Source organism: Siniperca chuatsi, linkage group LG2 (genome assembly GCF_020085105.1).
Source record: "Siniperca chuatsi isolate FFG_IHB_CAS linkage group LG2, ASM2008510v1, whole genome shotgun sequence".
Lineage (NCBI taxonomy): Eukaryota > Metazoa > Chordata > Actinopteri > Centrarchiformes > Sinipercidae > Siniperca > Siniperca chuatsi.
Genome location: NC_058043.1, coordinates 32,021,378 through 32,040,692, shown reverse-complemented (window position 1 = coordinate 32,040,692; position 19,315 = coordinate 32,021,378). Strand labels below are relative to the sequence as shown.

The following is a 19,315-nucleotide window of genomic DNA, read 5'->3' as shown; positions in this document are numbered from 1 at the left end:
TTAGGATCCCCAGTAGCAGTTAATATAAATGTCCACTTTGGGTTAATAATAATAATAATAATAATAGACAGTGCCAGGGTACACAACATGAGCATGGAATAATGTAGCCACTGATTGCTTATTAGCATTACTGCTGTGGTGTTACAGTTAAATTCAGAGTTTGTAACTTGATTTGAAGTTGTTTAAAACTTTTTATTTATTTATTTAAAATGTGGTCATGGTGTCTGCAGGGACTGGTTCCCTCTTTGTTCAATGTGATCAATGGCATTGTGCATGACACCAGCTGCAATAACAGTTATTATTTTTTAAGAGAAAAAAAAAAACAATTGGACATGGCATCTCAAAATAAAACCTTTATTTCTGAGTATTGCAGCTTTGACAATGCTAAAATGAGGAGCGTCAAAATCAAGAAACCATTATAGGAAAATGCTGAACATCAAGATAAGGTGTTTTTAAACAAGGCAACCGAGACACGATATTTATTACAGAAATGATAACTGGTTAATGAAACAACTCATGCCATACACGGTGACCTTAGTGATCATATATACAGTCTATGATAAAAATGCAAAACAGTCATGCAATCATAACCTTACTAAAGAAGGAAGGGAATATTGTCTGAAGAGAGTAATACAAGTGACGTGTTTTTTATGATGAAGTTCAATGTATTAGAACAATGTTGACTACGTTTTTACGTGAGTCAAAAATTTACTTGAATACAGTATTTAAGTAAATGTACACAGTTACATTCCACCTCAGGTTGACATGGTTCCCTAGTTTGTGTCTCTCATAATGACAGTACGTGAAGTATTATCATTAATAATAATACATGAGCAGTACACGCTTAGGTAAAGCCTATCAGCAGTTTCGAGCAAGCTGTGAAGACGGAACCAGACCGCCATTTAACTAAATACCAAGCGAGGACTAAACCGAAAAGCAGGAAATAGATGTGAAGCATCTCACTTATCTAGTGTTCGGCGTCGACTGAGATTCAAACTAGGAAGTGAAACCAAAACACGAACCATGAGCAGAGAAAGTTTGAGGTTTTTTGTAGCAGTTACACGAGCGCCTACTTGAACGCAGAGTCTGGAAAACTACACACCGGAAGCACTATGTGTTGTCATTATTTGTAGCTTCACTAAGGTCATGTTCATCGGATTGCCTATGCGTGCTGTGGCTGTCCGGTTCTTACACCTTCTTAACTAAATGATTATGGAGCTCGTGCAGTGTTCCGGCAGCACACGCGCCGCGTCTCTTCGTTTTAGTGCACCTTTTTCACCCGCCGGAGTCGGCAGGTAGCCGGGCAGGTGGTGGTTCAGCGGCATGCGGTCTGATGTGGAGTCCAGCCCGGTGGGAGAGGGGCTGGGGCAGCGGGACTTCTGGCTCTATGTGTGGCTGCGGAGGGCGGCGGTGATAGCGGCTCATGTCACCGGCCTGGGCCTCACTCTCATCATCTCCCTGCTGTCCAGACCCGGAACCAGTGAGTGGATATGCTTGGATATACGCCACTGCCAGCCAAAACACGATTATATCCTGTCAGAACAGACTAAAATGTTCATTAAAACTGCGTGTTGAGGTTCGCATAGGCTAATTCATTGCCTTTAGTTTAATGGGTTACTAATGTGAATAAACCAATTAAATGTACTACATTTTATAATTAATGTCAAGACCATGAGCTTCATATAGCTTTAAAATGTGTAACAAGGGCTTTTAAAATTAAGGCAGTTTTATTTGTCAAAGTTCCGGTCTCTTGTATCAACATATACAATACCTACCTCAACAAATTTTATTATAGGTGTAATACTTTAATATTACTCTGAATACTTGTAATTGTGCTGCTATATTTGTGTACTATTTCTATTGCTCTCTATTAGGGTGGCAAATAATGATTATTTTCATTGCCAATGAATCTATGGATTTTAAATAGAATAACTGTGCTATCTCTAAAATGTCTAAAGATAAATGCCAACTGTGAAATTTGCAATGAGATGAAACAGCTTCTGAAATCCAGGCATTTGAGAAGCTGGGACCAGTGAATGGTTTTATACGTAGTAGATAAACAACAAACAATCAGCAAAACTGTCGTCAAGTTTATTTCTCTCGGTTAATTCAGATGATTAGAGCACAAAATATTGTCTGATTTAATCTGCTCCCACTGTTTCCTTCATCTCTGGTATTAGATTCTGAACAATGGATCATTTGATAATCATTTTGGTAATCAGTTTGCAAGCAAGCAATAGAAACAAAGGTTATGGCGAGCCCTACTGAAGCCCTACTACTTGCTCAAATCTGGAAACTGCATTAGTTTAGTGATCACTCACCAGTTTTGTCATTAATGACTCTCCAACTTCCATGACTTTTCTTTTGGATAGTTTTGGATTGTAAGATGCTTACTGGTGTTTCTCTTTTTTTCCAGGTCTGTTTTCTTGGCATCCAGTGTGTATGTCTGTTGCAGTAAGTTTACAGTCCATATATGACTTCACCTTCTCCATCTCTCGCTCTCTCTCTGTTACACACACACTCACACAGCACACACTGAAAAGTCTTCTTTTCTCTTCAGTAGTCTCATCTGAGTCATGATATCAGTCTCTGACAGTTCCCATTTAACCAAACACTTGTTGTGCATGTAAGTTTGTCTATTTATTTATTATTTGTTTGATTATTTTTCTTTTTCATGATCTTGAGAAAATCATGATAGTCAATTATTACTAATAAATAGAGTGGAAAATACTCACATGTGAAAATCATCAGTGAGATAGTGTGTATATCCCTGCTGCACTTAGTAAACATTTAAGTATCATACTGTACATACTAGAGGCAGTGCATGATATTCACCAAAGAAAAATAGTTTTATCTCATACTTATGAGCTCTTTTTCTCATAATTACAAGAAGAAAATATCATTGCCATCCAAGAATAAGATACCATTATGACAATACCTGACATGAGTTCATTGGCTTTTATTTGGTGGGGTATATATAAAGGTGGGGTATGCGATTCTGGAGAAATCCAATACCATGACAAATACCATGCTATAGAGCGAACAACAACAACACAGCCAGTAACATAACTAACGTTAGCTAGGTTGTGGGTTAGCTTAGCTAGGTTGTGGGTTAGCAAACTGTCCCTACAGTTGCTGCTGCGAAGCTAACAGCCAGAGAGGACGAGACGGTTTCCCAGAGCCAGCACAGCAGCTCCAGACAGCGATACTCACAACTCTCCTGCTGCTATAGCTAACATCACAACAACAGCAGATCTTGGCAAACTAGAAAGCAAGCTGAATGTCCGCGGGCAAGTAATTTAACGTTACCTGACACACAAATCATGGCTGGAATAGTGTTGTGTTGCTGTGTACAAACACCAGATTTTTTTTTTTCAGCACACACACTCAACGGACAGCTAGCGGATCGTGAGGAGATCACTAAATTTGACAAACTACTGGATTAGAATCGCATGCCCCACCTTTAATGATTAACATTTTACTACAGGCAGGTCTTTCAATAAGGATGCATATAAAACTGATTAGAAAGTAATCAAGTGATATCTGGTCCTTTGTTTTGACATAAACAAATCAAATGTAAACTTCTAAAAGAATACAGTATATGATTTCATTAGTATTTCTTCAGTTGAATATTAACTCTCCTGTAAGCACTCAACATACCTTTACCTTCACACCCTCTAGCCTTTGTGTCTCCATCTTCTTTCCACTGTGAATAATATATAGGAGGGGTTGGGAGCAGGGAGTGGTAACACATACGACTGTGTTGCATCACAGCTATTGTGTTACAAAGTGAGCTAGAATGTTAGCGAGAACAGCTTTGAAATGGCGTACAGGTTGATGTTGGGGTTTTCTCTGTCATGGCTCGTGGCAGTATAGCGTTTATATATATATATATATCTGGACCAGACTTTATGCCGATAGTAAGAGAATAGGCTTTTAATAAAAGATCTCTTTCTCTCTCGATTATATAGATAGATAGAAAATAAAAAATGTGTGTGTTTTTAAAAGTTTTTGGACAACAATGGAGCTCTATGGCACAGAGCTATAAGATAGCTTTGAATACACACACAGTACTTGTTAGTAGGATACATTCATATTACTTATTTTCATAATTTTGGCCATGATTACTATCAAAAACATTACCATTGTTCTCACTAAAGTAATTGCTCAGATCTGGGAATGCAGCAGCATCGCTGCAACAAAGTCTGACATGGCAAAAAATATGAGAAGTCAGACAATCAGACCTCCAGATAAGACAAAGTTATTTGGAAGAGAAAACAAAGGCAAAATTAGCAAACCGTCCGTTGTAAACCTCATGGTTCAACTTTGACCTACCTTGCTTACCATAGTTTTCCCGTACAATATGAGCTGAAGTGACCACAAACCAACAGTCTAAAAAAGGCATGATGATTTAAACAGATTTTTCCTTTAAGTGACCATGGTATAACAACCACATGGTGTCCTTTTTATAAGAAAATAATGGACTTCCTTGTCTCCACCTAATCCTTGTTTTGTGTTTCTTTACACGCACTATCTCTATGTGCTTTGCTAAAAAATAATGAAAACACCTTTATTAACGCATTTCTTTCTTTTCACTCCTTCTGCAGTACTGCCTGTGTATGACTGAAGGCATCCTCCTCTTCTCGGATGAAGGATCCCCCTTTTGCTTCAAATCTCGGAAGGATAAATTCTGTCTCCGCTGGTTCTTTCAGGCTCTGGTCCTGATAGCTGCAGCCACTGGGCTGGGCTTCATGGTGGCCAGCAAGAACGTGTCAGAGCTCCCCCACCTCGTCACCTGGCACAGTTTGCTGGGCATCTGCACCCTGGCCGCTACTGTGCTCCAAGCGGCTTGTGGTATCTGTGTGATCTTCCCTAAACTGCTGCGTCCCTCCTCCTCTCCGCCAAGGCTGAAGCTGTACCACGCCACCTGTGGTCTGGTGGTCTACCTGCTGGCCACAGCGACCGTGGTGTCTGCCATGTTCTCATACTGGTTCCAGGCCATGGTAAAAGGGGTGGCCTGGTGGGCCTTCCTCCTGCTGCCCCTCTTCCTTGCCCTGGTGGTGATGAACCAGATCACTAATGCCTACCTGCCCCGCAAGAAGATCACCAGCTAGAAGACACATAGCATGAGGCAGATTTGCTTTATTCACTCAGTGGCCATATTGGATTTCAGAGGCCCAGAAAATCAGGTGGAAGCAAGAGTCCTCCGCTAAAGCAGCACAATAACTAAAGCATAGGCTTGGGCGGTATCTATTTTGGCCGGTATCATACCGGTATTTGTGTTTTTAAAAAAAACAAAAACAGAGTCAAAGCTTCTGGTGATTGTAGCATGCCAGAGTTTTCTATTTTAACTGCCGCAGGTTGTCTAGCATTTACGGCACTGGTTTAGCGGCCCAGAATCATCTCACGTGACGATGGTTAATGGACTGTACTTGTATATCGCCTTTCCGACTACTCAAAGTGCTTCACACTACATATCACATTCACCCACATTCAAAGGAACTAACTTACTAACACCGAAAGCAGCAATTTGGGGTTCGGTGTCTTGCCCAAGGACTCTTTGACATGTGGGCTGGGGCCGGGATCGAACTGCGACCTTCCGATTGGTGGACGACCTGCTCTACCACTAAGCCACAGCCGCCCCTGACGGTAAACGAGATGAGACAGTCGGAGAAATGAGCGAATCAGAGAAGTAATTTCACCGTGGCGATTATTAAAAGCGCCACTAACATTATGAGACTAAGCACAGAGCATCTTCTAAGCAAACATACCCACTCAAATCCGAACTGAGTGCACAGAAAATAAATGATCGAAGAGCCGATATGACCGATCCACGATTGGGATTTCTAAATACCCTGGTATTCCATAATACCTTGATACCGCTCAAGCCTACTAAAGCAAAACCTTCACATGCTGGTAGTCCCATAGACAGTAGAAGTTTGGAAAGCCAAGTGGACCATAAACATCTCAGAAGTGTAGTGTACCACAAAAACGCCTGCCAAGGCTACAATCAACCCGTGTCTGTTGGATGGTCCACTACGTTTCTGAGATGTTTATGGTTCACTTGGCTTTCTATATAGAAAAACATAAAAACATGGGTTTCTTACACCACATGTATCTGAAGGGAAGTTTGAAGCCTGGAATTTAGTTTTACTGCTTGCCAAGATCTGTCAGTTACTGGAGCCAGAAAATCCTAATTTGTCAAAGGGGCAGAGTATAGGTGAAGCTGAGATTAGATATGCAAATATCAAACACCACGTTTTTTTTAATCATTTGTGCTCACTAATGATCAATTTGTAGCCCCAAATTATTCATTTGTGCACACAGATTATTTGATTTCTCCACTTAAATATATGTGTGAAGTCATTATAGCAGTGGGAACTGAAGCTACAGTTTGTTGTATCTAGTGCAAAAACCAGAGTGTTAGCAGCAGGCTAGTAGCTGTATTTTAGTGTGGAGTGTTATCGCATTTATTCTGTTTGTTAAATCAATTAAGTAATTGTATGGTATGCATTACTAGGATGTGTGCACACATTTTAAGAAATGCTACCCTTGATACCTCCTGCACACTTCAATACACAGTTTTCTTAAAGCCAGCATCTAGTGGCCGATAAAACTGCAGCTTAAAACATTTTAAATTTGGCGTCTTCAGGCTTTGACTCTTGCTGAAATATGCAACACAAAGGAATTTTCAAAGAATCTAATGACACTATGTACAATATGTGGTTTGCCTTCCACTGGAGACAATCCCATAGTTGGAGCTGGTGGACCTCTTTCATCTGTTGCCTCTCTAGAGGAATATTTGCACTACATATGCAGTGAAAGCAACAGTCTCAAAGACAGTGTATGTAGACTGGTTTCTGAAGGGATATGAAGCACCTACTGCTGTTTGTGTGATGACAGCTTCAGCGATGAAGGTGCTGCGGAAGACGATGTACCAGCCTGTAAATTCTATTTATTTATCCATTTATGATATGTTTGTGTTGTGTTTGTCTTGGCTGCTTACGGGTACTACATTTTAGCAGTAGCAAACCAATAGAGGATTATCACCCAGCTTTACAAAGCCTCTTTTAGCTTTTTGTTTTGGTTACTGTTTGACTCTAATCAACCCAAGCAAAAAAAAGTTCTGATAAACCCACTGTACACTACCTGCCCCGCACTTAACAGCAGACAGACAAACAAAGTAAGCGACTAGCTGGTTAAGTTGAAATTTCAGCAGTTAAAAGGCCAGATATTTTTCTCAGGACTTGGTTGAGAACACTGTTAGTTAAAGCTTTCAGAGTAAAGGGCTGATAGAAAACACACTCCTAAAACTTTTATCAGGACAGAAACCACTAAGGTTTATGAGATAAATGGTGTTTGAAAAGCATTAACATTATCACGGCTGTCAGGGAATGGTTTCCTTGATGAGGCCTCATTTGATTACAGTTAACGCTAGCATTGATAACAGTGAAGCATGTGAGAAACTAGTTACAGGAAGCACCTCTGGTTCATGAGCAACTATTAATTTTTGTCAGTGTGTACATGTGACCCCTTTCTGTCTTTTGAGAGGTTGTTTGCTAGCCGTGCTTTGTTTGTTTTTGTAATCAATATGAAAAATGAAGGTGCGCTCACTTTTGTGTTATTTTGTCGTACAAGGCCAAAGGCACAATCTTCCTTCTAGCAAAGATGTCATCAGTCAGTCCCTCCAGAAACCGAGCTAACGCAAATTAAACAAATCCCATCATACTCGCAGTAGCTTTAAGTTCTGTCCAGTCCACTCAGTATCTCTACAAAACAGTCAAATTAGAAGATTTGAAAATTGTACCAATCACTTTTCCATCCAATTCAGCACTGCTGTTACGAGCCAAGGTCAAATTAACTTGGTCACAACACACCAGCTTCCTTATAAATTACACAGTTGTCTTCCTAGGCAGACCGGACGATAATGTGCAGCGTATTGCCTCAAACAAGTACCACCAATTCAAATCTCATTAAACTATTTATATATTTCTACCTACTATAGCTCCAACTATTTAGACCATCAAACTAACCATTTGATACTGTGCACAAAGCTTGTTGGGAAGGCTACACAGCATGGGAGCAAGTACTGCCTGACAGGCTTAATTTAGGGCAAAAAAAAGTCTCGAGCAGCTAGCACAAACAGGTTGCTTTGCTTTGCAGTTTTCCAGAAAAGCAGCTGCAGGTTCTGTTGATGTACATGCACTGTTCCTCCTGCACGTTGCCTCAACCTCTTTGTCTTATTCACTACTAGGTAGGTTATGCAAATACAAATCAGTAGTGTTTCCTTTTTGACATAATACTAAGTCCATTACAAATCATTGCATGGCCTTCAGCCCACAAGCAGTAGTATCTACTGTGTCTGTAATATAAGAAAATAATGAAAGATAATTCAACATATCTTGGTTTTCCAAAAGCATTCATCAGATATAGAATGCACTTAAATGCTGGGAAATTGTAAGAAAAGCATTTTAGCTGTCCATTAAAATCAGGGTTTCTACTGTTAGAAAGATGATTTTTTCCCCCTTAACTTCTTCCTTGCAGCTTTTGTTAGCAATTTTCAATGTAGTTTCACTCCAGCTTGGATGAAAAGCATGTAATGCAATAACTGTACAAAAGTGGAAAATAACCGTTTTTAATGTCAAATTTCCTTGATGAAACAGTGGAACTGTGCTGGTGGGGCTTTTACTTTTTTAGAGCCCCCCCTCATTAAATGGTATGAATATTCTACTACATCCTATTGAGCAAAGCTTGCTGCTAGAACGTTTTCTATGGTTAACTTTCTACTCAGGACTTTGTTGTATGAGCCTGTTCAGTGTTTATGAGGCGATCAGAATGTAGGTTGTAGGTTTAGTATTTTTTTGATTCTTGTCAACAGGTTGCTGCCTATGAACCTTCTGTAATAAACAAATAAATACATTTGAGTTTTTATTATTTGATTTATTATTCCTAATGAGACAAATCCATCTTAAACACCAAATTTCTACTGGTGATAAACCATTTCTGGACTTATGTACTTGTTATGATGGTGATTTAATGTTCCTGTTTAACTGGACAAACAAATGTAGACAGTATGACACATCAGGTGAAGAGTTTCATACTGCAGAACACTGTACATGTCAGAGGAGAAATAACTTTCATTTTCACTGACATTTAACAATCACACAGAAAGAAATCCAGTGTAGATGAGAGCGATGCCAGTTTCTACACCTACAGTAGCAGAGATTTCATTTTGAAGGATAAGACTACCAATATTCTATTTTTCTTGTCAACAAATCCAGACAAACTAACAATGAATGCATCCAACTAACAAGTATTATGTGTATGAGCCACACTGTTGCACTGGGTGACATGTTCCTTCATTACAATGAACACACACTGTAGTCTATTTTGACTCTAGCCCACGTACACCGTCCTGCTTCCCCAAATACTCACTAGAGCACCAAATGTGGCCGCAGCACAGTGCAGCTGTGTGCTAGTCCCTATTAAATGCATTTCATTTCCTCCTGTTTAAGTAACATTTCCCTAAAACTACAGTGTCCAGCTGTTTTAGGAAATTACATTAAACTACATTTGTGACCAGTTTTTAAAGATGTCTTCTTCAATCTTCAGTAAGAACCAATGGGCTTGAGGCTGCGAGCCACAGACAGGGTAGGGAAGTTGGAGAGCATTGAGAGACAAATTAATTATTAGTGGTTTTGGTCTTTTCATGGGATTTGTGGACAAGAAAAATATAAAATACAGCAAACCTTATCCTTCAATGAACACATTTTCAAATAGCCACATCTCTTCGTCGATGAATGGAGTTTGCTCAGTTGTAGTTGAAAGCTCAACAAAAAGCTTTTATCCATGAAAACTTTTCCAAGGACAAGAACTTTCACACTCTACTCATGGCCTAATCCTCACATTTAATTGAAAGCCACAAGTCCACATTCTGTCTCTAAGGGGTTGTTGTCTGGGAAATGTAGTAACTGAAGTAGAAACAGACAAGGCAGCCTGAGCGAGGTCATGTTTGGTTTTTGCTTTTGTGTTTGGTTTTGACTTTCTGTGCTCTTTGGGGACAACTCTTAAAAGCCAACCTGGGTTTCTGTACATAAACTAAAGTGAACCACACATTCACCACATTTATTAGAACTGCAAAAGTCTACCATAGAAAATATTTTGGTGGACTAAACATGAACCAACAACACAAAGAGTCCTTTGTGAATTATGTCTGGTTAGCCTATGTTGTAGTGTTAATAATGATCAGAGGAGACCATAAAACCATAACAGTGTCCAGAGTGATCCTCCAAGGGTCAAAGTTCCTGCTTAAGAGTCAGGATCTGACGGTTTGTCCTCACAGATGAAGGTGACTGAGCTGCTCAGCAGGTCATACATGTTGACCTCCACCACCTCCGCTGATGATCCGCCCTCTCTTCCACCTGCCAGAGCCACAAACACCTGCTGGGCAGCTGTCAGCTGTGCCTGCTCCTCAGAGATGATTGACTCCGCCCCTTCATTGCCTGTTGGATCTGCTGAAATCACCTGATTGGACAGAGAAGTTGTGTATTAAATATTTCAATTTATTTTTTTTTAAAAAAAGGTAAAACTGCACTGCTCTGTTGCTTGAAACTTTCAATTTTTTTTCCCACTTTGGTCACACTCCAATACACACCTGATGCCTTTATGGTCTATAAAAAGTACACAATAATAACAAATATTCATGTCACATTCCCTGAAGCCAAAGTTGTCATAAAAGTGCTTAGATTTTATGGCCAAATAACTTATTTAACTTATTAGTTATTTCAACTAATAATGTATTCATAATGCAGGATTCAAATAATAATATAAAACAGAAAAGCAAGTAATCCATCAAATGTTTGACAATGTCTGTTTAGTGATTTAAAGCTAGAGTGCAGGACTTTTTCATATAAATTAATGTCCGTTACATTCAAGCCCTTGCCAAATAATGCTGATTAAGCCTATCACCGCCATGTAAATCTCTCTGTATTTAGCAGTATACAGAGTTTTTAAATCTGGTGTCTGTGGCGACATTCCCCTGCTGGTGCATCGGTAATGATGCGTTTTACGCCAACTAGCAATGATTAGTTTGGTTTTGATTTGTTTTGGTTTGCCAGAGCAGAAGCGAGGAGCAACCCAGAGCCATGTAGAGAGCTCCGCGATCCGCCAAAAAAAAGGTCCATTGGAGAAAATGTTTATTATTGAGCATTGTTTATTTTGTTTATTATGATTGTATAGTTTATGTTAATATGCTTTGGCAATGTTGTATTTTATGCAGTCAAGCCAATGAAGCCACTTGAATTTAAACTGAATGGAGTTGATGCAACTCTCTCTCTACATGGCTCTGGAGCAACCGTAGCGACAGAGCAGGCTACAGCAACTAAGGGTAAAACCTAAGCGCGTCCAAGAAATGTTTCTGATGCTCCAGCTAAAAAAGAAACTCTGCGTTCAGAGGAAGGATTACAGTCAAATGTAAATGATTACAAGAAAGCGATAGACGGATAACCATTGGCGCAGCTTTAGCTTTTCCTTGTTGGAGAGCGCTGAGAGAAGGGACTGAGGGAAGACACGGATGTCGCGTTACTCCTCTTGGACAGGTTGATTAAATATTTGGAGAGTAGGCTATGTAGCTATTACATTTACTCTACGGAAATAATGGATTATTGTCTTGGAACTGTGGAAATTTCTCTGTATTTTTGTAACTATTTCTGAACCCGAGCCTGGGGTGAGCTCACTGTAGAAATAGGCTACATCATAAGCACGCATCAACAGTGTTTGTGTAATTACTCTCACTGACAGAAGGGGGAAACAAAAGTTCCGCACTCCAGCTTTAACTGATTGCTTAATAATAAAAATTGCCTTTTGATTAATTTATCTACTTATCATTATCATTAATTTCAGCTCTACTATTTACCATCTGAGCTGAGGTGAACAATATTTTCTGGTATGTAACAGCTGAAGGCCGAGATGACTCGAAATCTTGTGTGTACTATATTTCCCATCTGACTTGAGTGCAGCAGTAGAGCTCCTTACCGTGTGGGAGGTGGAGGCCTGCTCCTCTCCGGCCTCCTGCTCCTCCTGTGCCTCCATGTGGCAGGAGAGCAGGTGCTCCTGCAGCTCCAGCTGGGAGGTGCAGACCAGGGAGCAGAGGGGGCAGCTGAATGCCTCGCTGCTCTGGCTGATGTGCTGGCTGCTGATGTGCTCCTGCATCTCCTCCTCCCCGCCCAGCACAGCCGGGCAGTAGGGACAATGCACTGCCGAGGCCGCTGAGCCTGGAGGACAGACAGACAAGACAGCAAATGAAGCTACTGTTTATAAATCTTCGTATGACTGTGAGTGAGTGTGTCTGTGATAGAGAAAAGCTTTGAATAAAAGCATTAAAAATCAATGGATGGGGTCATTTGATAGATTTGTTTTTGATTTTTTAAATTCTTTTTTCCAGGATTCTGCGGGTCCAGATGAATCTATCCATACAAGTCACGCCCATTTACATCTAGATCTGTTTTTTTGCTACTCCTCCTACAAATTTTGAACAATCACCACAACTGGGACACAGCATCTCGGACCAAGCCGGGAAAAGTTACTTTTTCGGATTTTTGATATTCCATACAGTATTGGTATAGCTGACCCTCAAAGTTTGCTCAAATGCTAACTATAAGCAGGGCTTATAGTACAAAAACTGTCATATCTCCTGAATGCTTTGTGCTATTGCAACCACGTTTAGTGGACACGTGTAGATATAATGTCTGAGTGACCATGACAAATTTGATGCCATTTGGCCAATAGGTGGTGCTGTAGCAGCATCTTCTAACTATGAAGGAAGTAATCTCTGTCTGTACGTGTGTATGTCTGTCCTTTGAATATCTTGAGAACCGTTCATCCGATCAACTTCACACTTTGCGGGTGTATTGCTGAGGACCCAAGGGAGTGCAGTGTCGAGTGTGAAGTTAATCAGATGAGCAGTTCAGCTCATCAAGAATGCTGCAAGCAGCAATACCGGGAGTCAAGCAATTGGCCCGTTTCCAAACGGCCACACCCCGAACAGGCACTGCACTAGTTGAAATAAATTTTGGAATTGTCCTTTAAACACAGGGATAAACACTGAACTCTTTACTGTTTTTTCCACACAGATCTGAGATTGCATATCTATTAAAAGGTGTTCTTTAGTAGATATTATTTAGGTCCTGCCAGGGCCCAATTTTGTCCATCATGGCAGGGTTGGCCATTAAGATCAGCCAAGGGCCAGTGCAGTAGCCCAGTTTAGACCTAAAGTCCCTGAAATATAACTAGACATTATCTGTTTGTTTGATTCATTAAGTCTGCTGTTAAGCTTGATAACGGTCTAAACCAACACCTGCTGTTTGAAAACTATATAATATAATCTCTCTCTAATCTCCCTCTCTAATTTCTTTTGGCTACACAATACAGAGGGGTCCAAACAGTGAAGCTGTTGGGATCATATTGTATCTGTTAGGATTCTTCTTCTTGTGCCCTAAAAGTATCTGGATCTCAGAAACCGTAACAGTTACGGTTCCCAAACTAGGCTGACAGGTTGGAAATCTCACCCACTACTCAGACAAAAAAAATTGTACTGATTGGCCAGATGGTGGCGCTATAACAACGGATTTTATGTTTTGGCCTATAACTTTTGAACTGTAAGTCACAAAATTGTGTGGGTCCAGACTTCTCTATCCATATAAGACACGCCCATTTGCACCTGGATATATTTTCTGCCATTTTAAAAAATGTTCTCTACTCTTCCTACAAATTTTGAGCAATGGGCATCAAAAATTTCTTATAGCATATCTTGATCCATTCCCAAAAAAGTACTTTTTTGGATTTTTGATACTCCGTACGGTTTTGAAATTATACATTTTTAAACCTATAATGACAGAAACCATCTTTGGGAAAAAATGTATTTGACGTGTACTTTGAGTTTTTAGTTTGGCCCATGTCCTATCCGCTAACATAGAGGGGGCGTTATGACCTATACTACGCCCATCTTTGTATACATTCTATGGTTCGGATACTAGGTCCAAGCTTCGCTGAGCAGTCCTAGGATATTCTACCACTAGGGGGTGCCACAAATGCGAAAAGTTTATATCTCATAACTAGCTGCGCAGATATGAGTGAAAATGTTTAAACATGTAAACTCACATTTCATCTATATTGCAGTCAAAACTTCCAAAAAATCATTTAAACTTTACAGTAGATCCTAAAGAGCTGAAATATTTTCAGCACATCCACTGATATGTGACAAAATTTGCCTCACTGCAACCTATGGTCAATTCAGAAGTCCGTCACTCTATATTTTTCAAAAATATGCAAAATCAACTAACATTTATATCGCCATAAGACTTCATTCAAATGCTACCAAAATTGACACAGACATTCTTTGGAATCTAGATATCACATGTTTCAAATCGTGTTCAGATATGTCAAACGATGAGTCCGCAGTGATATTCAGTGTCATTAGTACTGTATGTAATTAGTACTGTATGCACAACATTTTCTATTTCGCCAAATGTTTAATCAAACTTCAACAAAGCATTGGACAATACACCAGAAGAATGATGTGTGATTTTACTAAGGTCAAGGTTACTTTACAGACAAAAATTGCAAGTGATGTTATTGCCTCAACTTGTGAAAAGGTGTGTGGAAACTACTGTATGTCTCACCAGTGACGCATTCAGTAGGGTATGAATCCCCAGTCAAGTTCTACTTGCCAACAATGTGGCAAGTAAGACTTGGCCACTTTTGTTGTTTTTAAGTGCTCATTGAGGTCGAAGGTTGCCTATTGTGACCCCGTGAAAATTTCTTCTTATTTTTCTCTGCCAAAAAGTGTTTGTGCAGCAAAAACCATAAGACCTAGAAACACAAAAATGGGCAGGTGGGTTGAAAATTCCACCCACTACTCAGGCACATATAATGACACTTATTGACCACAAGGTGACGCTGTAATAATCAAGTTTACGTTTTCGCAATTATCTCAAAAATGGCTTGGCCTAGAGTCAAAATTCTTTCATAATTTTAATCTCAAGCAAATCAAGAGTTTCATGTCAATTAAATAAGAAACAAGCATCCAAATGCTTGCAATCTACTTGGACCCCGTCATTGCCGGTTGCGGCTATATTTTTTCATCTGTTCTTCAACTCTCCTCAGACATTTCAGCACCACTGATTGATTAATGACATCAACTCATGCACTGAGTAACATGCAAGAAAACATTCCACCTTAAAAGTTGCTGGTAGCTTTTGAGCGGCACTCTGTAGCTAGCATACGTTAACTAATAGAGATGAAATGACACTCTTCTGTCTATTTGTTTATTTGTAATGCATTTGCAAAAAAATCTACTTGGTCAGCTTGTGCTGCATGATAATGCCTGCAGGAAATCAAAGCTTGCTTACCGGTAGCTCCGTTTTCATAGCCTAGCCTATTAGATGAGCATGACCTCTACATGCACTGCAACCTTTCTTCCGAATGGATGTTTTTCCAAAGCAGCTTCATTTGCAAGTAAGTAAGTAAATTAAATCATTAAAAAACACAAACTACTTGTGTTTGACTATAAGTTATTGCTTAATGCCTCGCTAATTACAACCTACTACATCCATGGTATTGCCTAATACTGCTTAGCTGACTGCCGCATAATATTCTCAACATGATTAAACTATTCATAAAGTCAGTCTAACATTTGATTGTGTGGTCATTTATAGTTGACTAATGTATGTAAACTTGCCACCGTAGGAACAGCGGTTACATAACCTTCAAAATGAGCCACAACTTAACGGTGAGCGTGCATGTATTATTTTTCACATCCAGTTACACACTACCGGTGTTCTGACGATTTATGCTGCCTTGTCTGAAAATTCACCCTTATGTGTTTCCAGATGTGTATATCCCATAAAGATATAACTTTCACAGTATTATGACGTCTTTATGTTTTTTGATTACAAACAGGGGTAAGTGTACTGTAAGAATATGGGGAGCATATTTTGATACTCTATATCTGTATTTTAGATTTCAGGGGTAGCTTATTTCGAAAGACCAATATCCCCTATCAAATAATGCTCCCACTACAGAATCATTTTATATTACACCACTACTCACTCCATGTATACTGTAAGAATATGGGGAGCATGCTGAAATACTATATTATAATATTTCTATTTAAGATTTCAGGGAGTTGTGGGTCATGCACATGCGCAGAACCACTAACCAGCACATCTCAATAGGCAGCACATATGGACAGAACACTGGTTAAGAAAGTGGCTGGCAAAAAAATTCAGTGGCTGGTAGATTTTGTAATCCACCAGCCACAGTGACAGGTGGACAAATAAGTTAATTTCCAACACTGGTGGAGTACCACATTTGGCCCATATGCCACTATCTACCTTATAATGTGAACCTGTATTAACCCTTCTATCCAGGCCTGTGTTGTCCTCACCTTGGTGCTCAGCAGCCTGGTGTTTGGCCACACTGGCGGCACTGGGAAAGAACTTGAAGCAGAAATCACACTGGACCAGGGTCTTGAGCTGCCGGGTGTGGTTAGCAAACACATCGGGGTGGTTGGTCCTGTTATGGTACCACAGGCCTGACAGTTGCTATGGCAACAGAGAAAGACATATACATAAAATAGCAGCACAGCACACTATACTGGACATAAACACTTAAAAACTATCACCTCAAACTGACCATCACCTCAGAGCTGTGAAGCTTAACAACCTCGTCCTACCTGGTAAGACTTGTTGCAGAGGTCACAGCTGAAGGGCTTGGTTCCAGTGTGTGTGCCCTTGTGTTTGTCCAGCAGGGCAGCGCTGGTAAACACCTTGTTGCAGGTGGGACACTTGTGAAACTCCTTTGGATGGAACTCCTGGATGTGCTGGCGATGCTCCTCCAATGAGGAGAAGCTGAGACAGCACTTTTGACAGTCATGAGGCTCCGACAAATCTGACAGTGAGCAGGAGCAAATACACAATTATTACATTATTATGTTCAGAATCAGGTTTATTGCCATTAGGTTTTCACATACAAGGAATATGCATTGGTATTTTGGTGCATAACGGTCACAATGAACATATTAAGTGAAGAAAAATAAATGTACTGCAGTACCAAGTTACAGTTAAAGCCCCTTGAGGCAAATTTGTGATTTGTGATACTGGGCTATATAAGTAAAATTGACTTGACAAATTAAGAGTCTTAAATATAAAATAGAATTTACAATAAAAAAATATGGAAAATATATCTGTTTAAAAATGAGAAGAGCTGTGCAGTATGCAAAATACTGACTAAGGCGTGTGCAAATGTTCACAGTATTAAAAATATGTGCAATAAAGATTTATGTTAATGTAACATGTCAAGTTAGATATGGAGACACTGTGTTAATGGAATGTGTAGTGTCCATGGTGCAGGATGAGTCAGTGTCAGTTAGGGTCCTGGGTCTTGTTGATGAGGTCATCTGCAGATGGGAAGAAACTGTTCTTGTGACGTGAGGTTTTAGTCTTGATGGGCCGCAGCCAGGGGAGTGTTTCAAAAAGTTTATGTCCAGGGTGGGAGGGGTTGGCCACAATCTGTATGCATGGAATGTATTTTAATCGTAGAAAAGGTTTCAGTCGTAGTCGTCTGGACACTGTTTTCAGAATCAAGACGTTTCGGCTCCCATCCGGAAGTCATTCTCAATTGTGTGTATGGGTATTGGGTGTCTCAATGTATTTTTAAATGCCTGATTGTATTTGCCTCAGTCCTGAAATGTTTTAACCCTGATTCAACCATGTAAAGCACTTTATAACTTTGATTTTGAAAAGTGCTGTATAAATAAATAATAATAATAATTATATTATTATTATCCTTCCTACTCGCCATAGGGTCCTGGAGGGATGGCAGATTACAGCCAATCACCTTCTCAGCAGAGCGAATGATATGCTGCAGTCTGGCCTTGTCCTTGGCAGTGACAGCAGTGTACCAGATGGTGATGGAGGAGGTGAGCATGGACTCAATGATGATGGTGTAGAAGTGCACCATCATTGATTTTGGCTGGCTAAACTTCTTCAGCTGACGCAGGAAGTACATCCTCTGCTGTACCTTCTTGGTGAGTCACTTGAGGTCATGGGTGGTGATGGTGCCCAGGAAGTGGAAGGATACAGTGGGAAGTCACACAGGGTGATGTAGGCAGGTGGGGCTGGACTCTTTCTGAAATCCACAACCATCTCCACTGTCTTTAGAGCATTTAGCTCCAAGTTGTTCTGTCCACAACAGGTCACCAGATGTTCAGTCACCCACCTGTAGGCAGACTCATCCCCACCAGAGATGAGTCCAATCAGGGTGGTGTCATCTGCAAACTCAAGAAGCTTGACGGAGCTGACTGGAGATGCAGCTGTTTGTGTACATGGAGAAGAGCAGAGGGGAAAAGATGCAGCCTTCAGGGAATCTGGTGCTAATGGTCATGGAGTTTGAGACGTCTTTCTCCAGCTTGAGAGCGACGGGTCTGTTATCGTTAAGTCCTGTGTCCTGTCCTTGGTTTTTTTAGGGATGGGGGAGGTTTTGAAGCAGGCAAAGATATCTGTGAACACTGGAGAGACAACTGATCAGCACAGTGCTTCAGGGTGGAAGGAGAGAGACTCTGGTCCGGAGGCTTTGCGGGTGTTCTGTCTCAAGAAACGGCCCGTTAACGTCGGGTGGAGAGGGCCTCTAAAGCTTTGTTTATACTCATGCGAGACGCCATGCCGCGGACCTCGGCTCACCTTTGGCGTCCATGTTGAAATTAAAAGCGCACCGTGCGCCTAGTACATAAATTCAAAGGTGCACGACCAAGCGACGCGACAGCTTGCGGCCCGACGTGAAAGGCGAGATGACATTATTTTTGGCCCGTGGACCCTCACCCCAGGGACACTGCGTCAAGCATAAACCAGGCTTAAGGTGCTGTGGTTGGAGAGGTGGAGCTGGTGGCTGGAGTCACGGGGGGGGGTAAACTGTCCGATTGTCTTTCAAACCAACAGTAAAACTCATTAAGGTAATTGGTCCTCCATAGCTTCACTGTTCCACTTCTTTGTTCTCCTCACAACACGTTTACTGAGCTTTAGTTTCTGCCTGTATGCAGGAAACAGGTGGACCATGACATGGTCAGAGTGTCCCAGTGCAGAGCAGGGGGATAGGCACTGTTGATTGTAGTGTAACAGTTATCCAGATTATTCTCCTTTCTCGTTGGGAATTTAATAAACTGGCTGTACTTGGGGAGTTCATGGCTGAGATTACCTTTGTTAAAGTCACTGAGGACAATAACTAAGGAGTCCAGGTTTGTCCGCTCCACACACAATATAGA

The 19,315-nt window shown here is 40.6% G+C and overlaps 2 protein-coding genes across 5 annotated transcripts in view; one reads left to right on the top strand and one right to left on the bottom strand.

The window, feature by feature from the left end:
- The first annotated feature begins 36 nt into the window (after positions 1-36).
- On the top strand, positions 37-8,929 carry LOC122883690 (probable transmembrane reductase CYB561D1). Of its 2 annotated transcripts, none has more exons than XM_044212755.1 (3): positions 37-1,480; positions 2,417-2,454; positions 4,713-8,929. In XM_044212755.1, the coding sequence occupies exons 1-3, from the start codon at positions 1,324-1,326 to the stop codon at positions 5,112-5,114; spliced, it is 597 nt and encodes a 198-aa protein (XP_044068690.1). In that variant the 5' UTR covers positions 37-1,323; the 3' UTR covers positions 5,115-8,929. The 2 variants fall into 2 exon arrangements, with proteins under 2 accessions (XP_044068690.1, XP_044068680.1); XM_044212745.1 differs by having other exon boundaries at positions 4,608-8,929.
- The window catches only part of zbtb40 (zinc finger and BTB domain containing 40), a 24,882-nt gene continuing 14,486 nt past the window's right edge, over positions 8,920-19,315 (bottom strand). For all 3 annotated transcript variants that reach the window (XM_044212679.1, XM_044212689.1, XM_044212698.1), the window contains exons 9-12: positions 16,733-16,947; positions 16,445-16,601; positions 12,034-12,272; positions 8,920-10,524 (exon numbers count right to left, since the gene is read on the bottom strand). In XM_044212679.1, coding sequence (XP_044068614.1) covers positions 10,309-10,524; positions 12,034-12,272; positions 16,445-16,601; positions 16,733-16,947 — 827 coding nt within the window. In that variant the 3' untranslated portion in view covers positions 8,920-10,308. The remainder of the gene's footprint in view (positions 10,525-12,033; positions 12,273-16,444; positions 16,602-16,732; positions 16,948-19,315) is intronic.

Bases quoted from the DNA above. Each gene is read 5' to 3' on its own strand.
- LOC122883690 (XM_044212745.1), top strand. From the start codon at position 1,324: ATGCGGTCTGATGTGGAGTCCAGCCCGGTGGGAGAGGGGCTGGGGCAG. The intron at 1,481-2,416 runs GTGAGTGGATAT...CTTTTTTTCCAG, and splicing joins GCTGTCCAGACCCGGAACCA to GTCTGTTTTCTTGGCATCCA. The intron at 2,455-4,607 runs GTAAGTTTACAG...CTCCTTCTGCAG, and splicing joins CAGTGTGTATGTCTGTTGCA to TACTGCCTGTGTATGACTGA.